At 55.5% G+C, this 13,517-nt stretch overlaps 1 protein-coding gene across 1 annotated transcript; it reads right to left on the bottom strand.

The window, feature by feature from the left end:
- Positions 1–6,557: 6,557 nt before the first annotated feature.
- On the bottom strand, positions 6,558–7,028 carry MAM_02887 (uncharacterized protein; the record flags this gene model as incomplete). The annotated part of the gene is made up of 1 exon (XM_040821686.1): positions 6,558–7,028. The coding sequence occupies one exon, from the start codon at positions 7,026–7,028 to the stop codon at positions 6,558–6,560; it is 471 nt and encodes a 156-aa protein (XP_040680255.1).
- Positions 7,029–13,517: the final 6,489 nt, after the last annotated feature.

The raw sequence follows: 13,517 nt of genomic DNA, 5'->3' as shown, positions 1-13,517 counted from the left end.
AGGAAAGACGATAATAGGCCCGAGTCGAAAAATCCGACACTGTCAAGTATTTCACACGCAGGATGTATTCCCAGGCATTGGTATCAGGTATCTTGAACCGACGTTGGTGAATGGTGTCAGGCGTAGCAAAGTGACGAACTAGCACACCTGACCACGATTTCAAGTGAGACCATCCCTGTCTAGTTGCCCTAGTGTACCGTGAGTTGTACGCCATGGCATGGCCTAGTTCCGGCACGAGATATACGCAAACCGTATCAGAAGCGCCCCGTAAGCAAGCTACTGGTCTCGACGTCTCTGGGCCAGCCCAAAGGCGACCATGGGGTTTTGCTCCTCAGACACCAATTTCCCTCTATTTTTTATTTTTTTTTGGTCCCTGCCTTTGCCTGCGCCATGTCGCTGCATAACTCGGTGACTGCGTGCTGCTCATGCCACCCACTCCGTATTTTGGACCCCATTTGCCGCGGCGTTGCTGGCAGGAGAAAAGGTGTCCAACGCAGACGTACATAGTGTGCAGTTACATAGTCCGTACTCCGTACATGCCTGGGTAAATAAGACCAGCCATATCTCTCTGCCTCCCTTCGGCACGGAGATTTGCGGGGTTCGCATGGTTGCACTGCAGAAGATGGCTAGCCGGGCGTTGGGGCTTTTGTAGAGCAAAATGATGGAATTGAACGCTGTCGTTGGCCGCTTGTCTCCTTTTTTTTTTTTAATTTCTGATGCGCAATTGTACCTGACAGGACTCATGTTGGTCGGGGTTGGACCAGATGTGGCCCCCCCACTGCCAAGTTGGCCCGTCTGCGCATATGTGAGTTTATGTATCCCTTCCCTTCATCACTTCTACTCCGTAGTCTGATCGACTATAATGCTACCGTTGCCCGTCTAGCTGGGCAGGCACGTCCAACGTGCGCGATCGCCTGTTGCCCCTCGACATAGTTTCGCAAGTCCTGCCGTCCTCTCAAGAGCGTCCCGAGCGTCGTAGAGGCAGAGGCGTCAACTTTGAGGAAGACATGTGGTTGGGCTCGGGGTCCGACTGGTGACAGGCTGCTTGGGGCTGCGGCCGAAAGCGGGTCCCAACGAGCCGGTGTTCGAATGGAAGGGCCGTTCGAAGCGCCGAAGATTTTTTCGGGCGCCGATTGGCTGCGCCTCCTGCAAGTGCGCGTGGCGGGTCAGCCAATCAAGAGCGCTATCACGGCTGCTGCAGGGATTTAATCGCCCTCTCCCGGCGGCCACCCTGAGTAATTGTGGGCCCATGGAGCTCGGGCCAACTTTCATCTACTTCCTCTCGACAGGACAGAGCAGAGCCGACCATGTATGTCGCGCCTCTGCCATCACCGATACGGAGTATCAGGCCTCTTGTGCTTGGTGCTTCGTTCTTGAATTTTGTCCGGCCCGCGCTCACTGGCGAATAAAGGCACGAGCCGCAATTCTGTGCCGTGCTTCTCCCCTTGCCGGTCTTGGCAAAACCTGTCCATCGGGGCTTAGGCAGTGGTGACGACACTTGAAGATTATTCAACGCCCTTCTGATCATGGCCTCAGTTTTTGACGTAGTTGGTCGCTTCATTGTCGAGCTAACAAGTCGTCATGCCATCGCCGCCGTCCTGTTTTGTGCCAGGGACCAGACGAGCCGATGGCCGGACGTCTGCACGCGGTGCAGTGCAAGTCCGTCCGAACCGATCAACAGCCAACCACGCCTCGAGGCGGCAGTGATTATGATTGGCATCAAGCGGCCCGTCCCTGCCCAGGTCTGTTGTTCGCAGGAGCCCCTTCCTTCCCTCTTTGGTTCCCGTGCCCTGACGATCCAGCTTTGATGCCCATCCACGCCAACTCGGCCGATGTACGGAGCAGTGCACGTCAAAGTCACGAACCGACCTTGACCATGTATGTACATGGATGGCGGTGTGTTTGTGGAATTACTCCGTACGCAGTCTGCAATCCAGGGCAGAAATGGCACACGGATAAGCGAGGCTGGTTCCTCAAGCCTGCAATGCGGTGAGCAAGATATAAATATATATATATATATATATATATATATATATATCGAGAACAGACTGACTGCACACGGAGTTGAACCGCAGCAAGAAATCCCGGCATCAGTCGACTTGCAGCTGGCTTTCTCTATTTTCGGAAAAAGAACACCATCTGGGGCTCGGCCCCACCGGTGGATCGTACAAAACTCCTCCGGATGGAACCCGGAGAGGGGTCCCGAGACGGAGAAAGTCGCTCGGATGGCAAGAGGCACGCAGGTTCTTGGGTGTCACCGAACAGATATCGAAGCCAGGGACGATGTTTGATGAATCCACAGCCCCTGATGGTGCATTATGGCTTCATGGGGATTCGGCAACGGCCCCAGAATACAGGAATGCGCCGCCACGACAAAGGGTGATGACGATGACGGTCCTTCTCCCCGCCCCTGCACAGCGCGGCGGACCTTTTTATCCTGGTCCGATGCCACATTCGGTATGGAGTACTCCGTACGGGGCAGAATTTGGTGTCATCTGGACGAATTTGCGGTTTGAGATACAAACATCTTGGCAAGATGGTTGCAAGGCGTTGAGAAATAGCATGAGATGGGTTCTGACCGCTTTGACCAGCGACACACGGTGCCTGCAAGTCACTGCACAAGCCTGCCTTGCCTGTCTTGTGTGTCTTGTCTTGCTTGGTCTCGCATCGGCACCTGGATTTACGGCTGGTGTAACGCCGCCGACGGAGATTGAGATCTGCCACGTGAAGGAGACGTCACCAACGAGGCCAACTTGCAACTGTTTGACTAGTCCTTTACCCTCGCCACATAAGTTACTGATTCTACAGGTCCGTGATTCGCGAGACCAAGTCGGGTCCTCCTCCAGGCTCCAGAGACAGGCGGTCCGTCATCGCGGCCCAAGCCTCATGGCCGTCGGGGACGGGAGACGCTCACACAGAGCGAACAAGAACCACGGGGGCATGTCCTTGATCACAGTTGCACTGGTGTGGCAGCCCATGATCCGCGCGACAAACCCTCTCGAGCATACGAACAGGGGAGTCCCGGCCGTTGGCCCATGGCAATTTTCAATTTTCAATTTATTTTAATTCAATTTATTGTTTAAAAACTCTTTGGTTTTCCAACCAGTCTGCCGTCACTTGCAGACTCTCGAGCTGCAAGGTTCTCACAAGATGCCAGCAACGGTGTGCTTCGGGTAGCAACCAACCAGCCGAGCGGCAACTCGGGAGGCGAGGACATTGTGAGTTTTTTTTTTTTTTTTTTTTTTTCAATTTCTCCCACCCAGCCACCCTTTTTTTTTTCTCATCCTAGTTTTCCGCCACGTTGAATCACCAATGTCGGCTCGGGGGTTCGTGCTACGTGCCGTCGTTCCTGGCCCTGATCCTTATCCATTGCCTCAGCCTGGCCGGCAACTCAAAGTCATACGGAGTACGGAGTACATGTCAGTGTCAACTGGTTCGAATCGGTTGCTCATGCAGCAAAACGCGTCGACAAGTCCACTGTCCACCCGGCAAAGGGAAAAGGGAACTGTTTGTTTCGCCGCTGCACTCTCCACGCGATTCTGCTTTGGAACTGGAATGGGAATCGGGCCAGGCAAGCTGAGCCATGTATAAAAAAAAACCACACATGCACATGCACATGCAGACCGGCACGCCCCGGAAAGCCTCGTCGAACAAACAAGACGCAGCACGGATCCGAGCCACGGGCCACCGCCATCATCGCAAAGGCCTCTGATGGTCGGAGGACGCACCGTTCAACACTGTTCAGTCGGATACTGAATTTAAAAGGGGCGCAAGACGCCCAAAAAAAGACTGCCAAGCGGTCACCGACCAGGCGCATCAGAAAAACACACGTCCTGCTTGTCGCGCATTTCGCGTCGATTGTCAGAGCCATTTTCCCCAAGCAAGCAGTCGAGTCAAACTTGGTACATGCCTGGCCCTCGTCTCTCCCTCTGCCTCTGCCTCTGCCTCTCTCCGGCACTCCAGGGACATGGCGTGGCATGGCACGGCATGGCATGTGCTCACCCCTCGCAAACCGGCGAGTAACGTAGTGTGCGTGCTGTCGCGGATCGCGGACTGCAAGGCTGAGCAGGACGCACGATGCAGAACGCATGCTTCCGCGTACCTCGCGAGCACCGCGTCAATGCATGTAAGATGTAAGAGAGGGCTGCCAACTCTAAAGGGTCGGGAGAGACCTTGTCCTGCTTGCCCTCCGCGGCCGCCGGTGACGCGGACGGCAGACGAGGCGCCCGCTCGGATGGCCGCTTGAGACGTGGGACGAGGACTGTTCGCCCGTTGCGAGTCGAGAGTTGCCGCGGGCCAAAACGCCGTGTCGAGCCACCGCGTACGGCGCACAGGAGACCTGGCTGGGCAACCGATACAAGGCGGGTTGGGAAAGCAAAGCCCTCCATCATACGTATACGTACACATATTTAGTAGCTTGTGCCCGATGGCGGTCGTAGCCGCAGAGGATAGGCTGACAACAGAACCGGGTGAGACGTGCCGTTTGGTCGTGTATCACACACGCACGCACACACGAGCGACTCGTGAGGGCTGATGCCGACTGGCATGGGCTGTGCCGTGCCGTGCTGTGCTTGGCTCGCTTTCGGACCTCGAGCACATTGCCGTGACTTGCTTGGGCCCCGGTGGACAATATCGCCTTGGTGCAAAGGGCTTGGAAATACAACACAACACGCTCCCATCACCTGTTCCGCCACGGACCCAAAACCACCACCACTACCTAGGTGCCATACGTGCGTAGTCTGTGTCACGGGGCCAGTCGCTTTGGCAACGACGGCCGCGTCGTCGTCGTCGTCGTCGTCGTCGTCGTCGTCAGGTGACGAGGAAACGTCGAGAGCGACCCTGGCGCGGGTTGGCTGTGCCAGGGGCCCAGGGCCTTCACTGTGCTCCGTGGACAGCCAGCCAGCCTCGGTGCAGAGAGCGCGAGACGTCAAGGCGTCCAGAACTTCCTGTCCGGGTACCAGGGACGTGCCGAACTGGACTTGGACTGAGTGAACGTGTCGTGTGGTGGTTGCGAGTCACGATGGATGGCCTTGGTCCATGACGCACTGGCGGACTGAGCATTAGAAGACCGTGCGATATGCGTCAGGAAGCCTTGGTTCGAGAGGGAGAAACCACCATCTGGCTCGGTCCGGCAGAGCATATCGACCGGCGCTGTCGCACTGTCCAAGCCGGCGACGACAGCACACGTCTCGAGTCCTGACAATCGCCATGCTTCTTCTTTGCTGTTTATACCAAAAACAGCACTCCAAGCTGTCATGTCGCAATGCGGTTGCGTCTGGCTGGACAGGCTAGTAGTGCTTGCGTCGAACGCTGACCGTGTGAATTGTCCAGCCGTGTGTCACGCTCGCAGCCCATCACGGAGCCTCTTGGCCTTGTGTTCATATTCCGGGGAGGGAACCCAAAGGTCAACCCAACTTGTCAAGCCACGTACCATGCAGAGACTTTGGACATGAGAGAAGTAATGCATTGTGTGATTGCACGAGGACATCTCCGCGAAGCAAGCTATATAAAATGTCCGTCGTGCGCGGACCTATCCACTCATCCCAAACAATCAAAAAGTGACAGTCGTCTTGATGACGAACAAGTCACGTCAAACTGGTATCCTAATACTTGGTGCGAGTGCTTGTGAGGCCCTGTTTTCCTCGTGTCTATCCCGATGCTGTCGCAGTGCGGTTTTCCTGCATCCCGAATTTTCCCGCCCCGTAACGACATGCCCGCTATGATGTGTGGTGAAACAAGAAAATGCATGCCAATGGGAAGCTTGCTGTAAATAATGTAGGAAATCCCGCTGAAAGGAAATGATATCAACGCCCCACGTTGGGAAGGCGCCGTTGACATGTGGAAAGAATCAAAACAGGAGATTGGAGGAACGAAAACAAACGACAACTAAAGCCGACACGGAGCTCGTTGAAACCTTGGCCGCACCGTCGTGGTAGTCGGCGGCACGTGAAACCCAGCACAGCTGGGTAGGTACTAGGGACGAGAAGAGGTGTCGACGACACCTGAATGTCCGAAGCTTGAGTGTGAATGTGCAGTGCAGTGCGGATGCCACTCCGAGCGCCAGTCCGAAGCGTGCTGCCGATCCGCCTCGGCACTGGCTGCCTCTGTTCCGACTTGGCCCAGCGGCCTGTTCCGATTAGACCCGTCCCCGACTCGCACCCACCTTACGGTCCACAGGGCTTCCCAGTTTGTTCCGTCCGTGTCGTGTCCCATCTGGCTTGTGACACAGCGAGCTGCCACATTGTTGCGCGGTGGCCGAAGAGCATCGCGCATCACCATCCCAATGCGGACAATAGGCGGCGCAGCTGTCGTCATCTCGTGCGGCTGCATCGTATTCAGCTGAGTAAGCCGGTTTGCAAGTTGATTTTCCACGTGGTGTGGAGAATAGATCGACGGTGCTGGGGTACGAGAGCGGTGTGTGTGGGGGGGTGAGATCAAGTAAGGTGCCTGAGAAAGACTGGTCCTTGTCAGATGCGAATTCGTGTCGGCGGATCAAAAACGCGTAGACTTACGTCGTAAAATAATGTCCCGACCGGCCGGCTGGAGGCCAGCAGAACTCATTCGCTGGACTCGGCGATGGTCGTGAGCGATGCATGTTTGACCTTGGGACTCTTCTTGGGTGTGCTCCTTCGGGCGCGCAGTGCGGCTTGGCGGCGGCGCTCCTTCTCCATTTTGACTTGTCGGAGAAACTCCTTCTGCCTGGCCACTCGCTCACACTCTAGTCGAAAGAATTCCTCGTCAGAGATGTGAGGGGGTGAGTTGACAGCTATCGTAGCAGGTGATGATGAGCTGCTGGAGCTAGAGATGCTGCCGACCTCGTCGTCAAAGGCATCTGAGAGGAAGAGGTCGTCGTCTGAGAGATATGAGGTGGCGCGTGGCTCTTCGTGCTCGGATTCTGATAGTGATGAGCGTCGCGGCCATGACGGGAAAGCACACGTCGAGTCCTGGTTCCGGATGTGGTTGAAGGGAATGTCCAGAGGGGTTGACATGGCGCTCATCGAGCTGTAAGACCCGTATGAGCCGTACATTGCGAAGGGTTATTAGATTGATGGAGAGTTGATGGCGGCTGAGACTAGGGCAGGAGGCAAGAGCGAGTCTTTGCTATATCAGCGCACTCTGGCGTGTTCGTGATGTTGACGTGGCACGCAGATGGTTCGTGTCGACAGAGAGTTGCCCCAGGTGTAGGAAAGGCAAGGCAGAAGAATAAAATGAGGATTCTGAGCGTGGACTCGGCTGTGATTGTTAAATCAGGTCCCTCGGTTAATGGGCCCGTTGGCGTCCGGAACGGTGCCACCTTCTTCGAGTGTGGGTGGGATCAACGCTGGTCGGCGGCGACAAGCTTCCGGAATGGGTCCTGGGGCAAGGCCGGTCGTCAAGAGTCTCCCAGTCTACAAGTGCCAGAAACTCTGTTTCGGGCCAAGGCACCGGACAATGATAAGCTTGTGACTACACCTGAATGCCACACGAATAGTGAGGACGTGGAACGATAGCTGCGGCGTGAGCAGCGCTCCAGAGGCCAAATCGACTGTTGAAGAACGAGGCTGGCGACGGCAGATTTTGTGTCTTCGAGGTCAGACGACAAAAGGTTGCTATTGATCATGAGTTGATAAGGACGGTGATGGGCGACGAGCAGGCAGCCGCACGAGGATATTATATACCAAGCAACTCGGCACGTGTGTGAATCATCCTGGGGTTTAGGTCTCGAGAAGGGGGACGAGACGTATGTAAGGGGGGAGGGGGTGGATAAAGGGACCGTTCAAGCGACTCAATGAACGATGAATGAGCAGTCTCCAAAAGAAGCAAGAAGGAACGAAGCAGAAGGAGCGTTCAGCAGCGCGACGGCAAGACGGGTGTGGAGGTGGGGGGCGTGGAGGAGGGGCGTGTGGGAGCGCCGCCTGCAACTTTGCGGTAGGTGTGGAGGAACGCGGGCAGGCGGTCAGGCCAGCTGGGACAGCAGTGACTGACATGCTCCTGAGTCCTCGCTCACCCTCACGCATCCTGACCTCCTGCATCCTCGCATCCTCATTGTCGCCCAATTCTCATGAATACAACGCCAGGGGGGGGCCCAGGCTGCGGGATTTGGCTTCCGCCTCCCCAGAAGCGGCCACACAGCAACCAACTCCCAACAACTGACAGCACTTGCCGCCCAAACGCCAGACACGGCCCGCCACAAGCCAGCTATTGTGGAAGCTGGAGAATGGCGGTGTTGTCCACCACCCTCTGACCGCCTCGATGTCCAGCTCACACCCAAAAAGCTCACTCGTCCAATACATTATCGCCGCCTCCCTCCCACTCTTGGCCGACGTTGCGACTGTGCCCTCCCTCCCATGGCGGATCAGATTGGCGTAACCATCCCACCGCTCGCCATGACAATACACACTAACGTTACTTTGTGCATTACCGTGCAAGACGGGAAACCCGCTTGTTTGCTACCCGTTTGCTCGTTTAGAGCAAGCCCAGCCGGTGTTGCTCTGCTTTGCGGCTTCGCCGACGGTCTACGCAACTTAACAGTGATGAATGTCGGGAAAATCAGCGGTGGTGTCCTCCTGATTAGCCATTCTTGACATTCGGTTCAGTCATTTTGCTTGTTTGAACACGGCATGCGCCTAACCATCGTCACGCCTCCTCTTTGGCAGCTCGGTGTGTGAGCCTGGACATATCTCATGCCTGGGAACTGACAGGTAGTAGATGTGAGCGATTTGAAGGACTCGGCTGTTGATACGGGCATCGAGCCGGCTGGCTGGCTGGGCACAACACAATTTTGATGCTTAGTTTGGGCTCCTGCGGCGGCTACGGTACTCCATACTAGTAGTTATTAGTACCATCTCAGTCATGGTTTGTGTTCACATTTCCGATGCCGACAAACGAGCTCCCTCACCCGCGGCACACCGCCCCTACCTTCCGGGTCCGCGCCAAGCCAGGGCTATCAAAGACACAGGAAGTCACCGTATTGATACCACTGACAGGGTCCTCCTGAGACCTTAGCAAGCTGTGCACTCAAGTTTCGTTACTCCGTCAGAAGAGTATCCTTGGTAAATTCAATACTAGCGCAAAGAAGCAAACAAAGCAAAACTTCAAGTTCCGCCATGAGGTATTCAAGACGTTCGCTTCTAACCTAGGATCAGGTGCGGCACACGATGCAGAATATATTTTTTTTTTCCTTTGGGCCTTGCTTGCCACTCAAACTCGACGCGGCTGTATCGCTGTCTGTCTCCTCCACTGATTGCTTTTGTTGCCCCGAGGGCTTCATAAAAGAGGTGTGTTATGTAGCAAAAGAACAAAGGCACCTACCCGCTTGCCGCCGTTTAAGGGGTTGAGGAGCTCTTTGGTGGCGTCCGCAAGCCTGGAACAACAGAGATTGTCTTGTTCCTCCATTTCACGCAGTAAGTATCGATAAAATAGATGTACGCTGTAACATGGACCGGGAGACGAGTCGAGATGAACAGTCCTAGGGGTAGGGAAAGCGCCGTGCCACCAACACACTAATCTGACAACTCACAAAAGGCCAGATGCGTCCGCTCGTTGGTGCTACAGCTCAGTCAGGGGTTGAAGCCGACGAGGGAGAAAATAAGAGGCCGACAGCTAACAAGACTGAGCGAGCGCTACGTGACGGGAAGTCATCCAGGACGAACAGCAAAACCACTGCGAAGGACATTGTACGAAGCCGCCGGGCCGTTGACGCGGTTCCTTGGTGGTAGTAACACATACGGAGTACGGATTACTCCCGTACTAACGTAATTATTAATACCATGAGCAGGGCCGCTGTGGCCAGGGCCCGTGGCTCCCTTCTGTCCATTAGGGAGGCGAGCAACAAGGGCGTCGAGGGCTCTGGCGCGCCATGTCAAACGAGATGCTGCAATGCCAAAGGCTCGACACAGTCGCCAAGTGGCTCGCAGGTCTTTGTGCTGTTGGTTGGGGTCCGCCATCAAATTCAAAGTTGGGGCACCCCAGCCACAGGACCTAGTCGGGGAGCGTGAATGGACCACGGCCGTGCCTATTCACAAGTCATTCATTATTCTCCATCGACCAGGACGGCCCGTCCGTCCCTCGGGCCAACAGCGTGGCAGGCTTGCCCTGATGGCGGACGCGTTTTGAGGCTGATTGTGAGGGCTAGTGCTGTGCCAGCAGCAAGCAAACTTTTTCCTCAGGAGTCAGTCAGGACGCCGACAATACATGGGCGGCAGTGGCGATTCGTATTCATCATCAGCCTTGCCACAGCAAATCGTCAATGAATGGACCAGAAATGAGAATAAATCCAAGTGCCGACCGGCAGCCAAAAGGTCACGGATGGACTTCACTTCAAACTGGCGCAGGGAGACTTGGTGCCCGTCCCGTTCAGCACCGTTATTCGGCTGGGTTCCAACTGTAGATAGATGTGCGATGAATGAGTCGGATCTGGAAACGCACGCACACCTCCCCAGCTCACAGGGCCGCATCGTGGCCTTTTGGAGAGTGGATGGGGGTGTGTCTAATAAAGACTCGGGAGCCTCTCGCGATGCCAGCCTTGGACCAACGACGTGGAATGTTCTGTTCCAAGCCTACCGAGTAGCCGCCATACGGCGCAGCTATTGCTGCAGACTGATGGCCTTGGGCCTTGGCCCTTGACAACGTCTCGTGCTTGATGCGCAGACATATTACTCGGTAGTCAGCCGCTTAGTCGGGACAAGAAAACCGGCTTATGAGCTCGCGCCGTGCGAATTTTTTGGTGCCGAGCACGAGTGTGCGTGACGGACGGAATGTGACAAAGATGGCTGCGCTTCATGTCAACGTCGCATGCGCTGCAGCTTCTTTAGCGCTGCAGGGCTGACAAACCAGAATCTCGGTCTTCGCCACGAGGGGAACACAGTCATCATTCTCACCTTGGTGCGGTGGCTCCTCATGGCGGCAGTGGTTTTTTTTTTTTTCCTCTTCCTTTACGGATTGCTGACTATGGGACCGGTCAGGACCGCATCGCATCGCATCGCGTCGCATCGCGTCGCATCCCACGAGAACGCTCGGAGCAGCTTTCGGTCCTGTTCTTATTACCCCAGACTCGCTACGGCACAATCGCAGTTACTATTCCTGTCTTCCATTTTACCAAGTTGTTGGTCAGGGCTTTGTCTGAGGGAGTACGTACGGAGTAGTAGTAATACACATGACGGAACAGGCTAAGCTATTCCGGAGCTATCCAAGGTCAGAAATAAAGGCGCTTCTTCCAACGTCCTTGAAGCCAGGCGACGGGACAAGACAAAGCGTACTGCGTACTCTCCCAACGTCCAAGGGTGGGCGGTCGTCTTACGCCCCATGCAAATATGGCCATCTTGCCTGCGGCCTCGGAGCAGTTGGAAGACAAGTGGCCAAACTGAATTCGCAACACCGTCACGATATACAGCAAAGCTGTGAGATTGGTCGCGCCTCAAGACCTACCGGTCGGATGGCTGGAACGGGACAAGTGGTGGGATGGGATACACTTCGATACACTCTGCCGAGAGTCTCGCGGGTTTTTTGCCTCCGCGTTCGCTTGCAATGCAGACAGACCGCCAGTTTGGCCAAGACCTTTTTGAGCCCTGCAAGCGAGCACGAGACGCACCGAGCTGGCACACCAGGGGTGCTCGCTACTACTACTACTATATTAATGCGAGGCTTATTACACCCACATACTCCGTACATCCAGTACGTACTCCGGACGGGTGACGGATCCGCCAAAGGGACGCATGGATGGGTAGGGGATGGGCCTGTCTGAGGTCCAAGTCCCAGTGTCAATGATGCCGACAGTCTACAGAGCATGCTTGCTGGTCAAGTTTCCTGTTTGCCACAACTTCAGGCTGGCATCCATTCTTTTCCAGTAGCTACGGCATAGTATGACTCATACTGATCGTCCCTGGACTGGTGAAGAGCATGACTAGAGCAGTGCCTCTTGGTCCGGGTATCGGCGGGCAAACGCTGTCGACATGTGGCCTTGGCCACGAAGCCACGAAGCAGGCATGTATGGTGCACATACGAAGTAACTATGATATAAGAAGAAATTGCTCATCTCTGGGCATACATACGGACATGCGTATGTACATGCTGCGGACAGGCATGCACACACACACACACACACACACATGTACATACATACATGGCTGCTGCTCAGCATATGGGTGGATGGACGAAGCCACCGAAGCCGGATTCAACATGTTTCAGACAGATTGCACCATGTATGCCGGTTCATCGGTATCCCACGCAAGAGCCGGTGAGAGTTCACACGCAGCTCAGGCACACCGGTCGACGGGCCCAAAGGAACGCAGGGAGTACGGAGTACCAAGAATTGGATAATTGCTTGCATGTGGCTTCCAAGTTCTGGCAACACTGCCGCACAGAAGCCGACATCAACCATCCAGTCTGATGCACATTGCCGGTCCGTATCTTTCTCTCTGATGACTCTTGTATGAATGTTCATGTGGCAATCATGCCAGCACACACTTACATTGCTGCCCATCGCCATGCGCGCCGGCTGTGACTAAAATCACGATTGGGCCCTTGAGAGACTTGCCTCGACGCCCGAAGAATGAAAGAAAAAAAGGTCATCTCTGTGGAATACGACATGGCGTCAAGTTGTGGTTTTCTTTAACGAATTGTCCTCGGCAGATGAGATGGCATCCGCCGCCGCCCGCCGCCACGACGAAACCAGCCCACGATGCTCGTTTGCTTTGTTGTGAAGCACAGCGACGCCCTCGACCTCCTTTCTTTCTCGCTTCTTTCTTCTTCTTTTTTTTTTTTTTATTGGGGGGGTGCGTTTGGTATGTCCCTTCCCGCCGCCGTCCCAGGGACTCGGCTCAGCCCCTTGTCGTCTCGTTTCGCTTACCAGCCAGCATACTCCGTACGGAATAGTACTACGGAGTACTGCCAGTGCAGACAGAGCAGAAGGCTTAGTTTTGTATTCTCCAAATCCTCGGGACGTACGTATGCTTGCTCCGGGGAGCACGGGAAAGCACCCTGTCCGCCCGCCCGCCCGCCCGCCGCCGTGTGCGTGCCTTGTCTGCTCCGAATTCTCCACTGTTACCCTTGCCTCGCCCGAGTTTGTTGAATAGTAGTTCAGACGGGTCTTCAGGGGAAGAAGGGGGGGGGTGTCACATTCGTCAACGGGAGATGCCATGTTTGCCTCCCTTTCTTTCCCTTGCCCGGAAACTTTGAAAAAGTCTGGAGTGTCATGGCGCCAGGATCCCCCGCGCCTCTCAACCAAGACATCTAGCTGTCCAATCGCTGAGCAAGACGTTACTCTTCAGGATGGCGAGAACGAGAAGCCTCCAGCTACACAAGACAGCGATCGGCCCCCACTGTTGGACTCGGTTGCGACAAGTTGCCCAGATACGATACGGAACCAGCTTCCTCCGAACGGCACTTTACATCTTGACAAAACTCACCGTGGCTGAACAGTTGAGGAACACGATCCGCCGAGGCGGCCAGTGGGACGTGGGACGCAGATCCGGTCGCTTGTGACTCGTGAGGCCCGAAACTCTTCGCATAACCTCCCCCCCCCCCCCCCCCCCCCCGGC

This window comes from Metarhizium album (assembly GCF_000804445.1).
Source record: "Metarhizium album ARSEF 1941 chromosome Unknown scaffold_5, whole genome shotgun sequence".
In the NCBI taxonomy this organism is placed as follows: domain Eukaryota; kingdom Fungi; phylum Ascomycota; class Sordariomycetes; order Hypocreales; family Clavicipitaceae; genus Metarhizium; species Metarhizium album.
The sequence above is the reverse complement of the archived record's forward strand: the minus strand, read 5'-3'. Positions and strand labels throughout refer to the sequence as shown.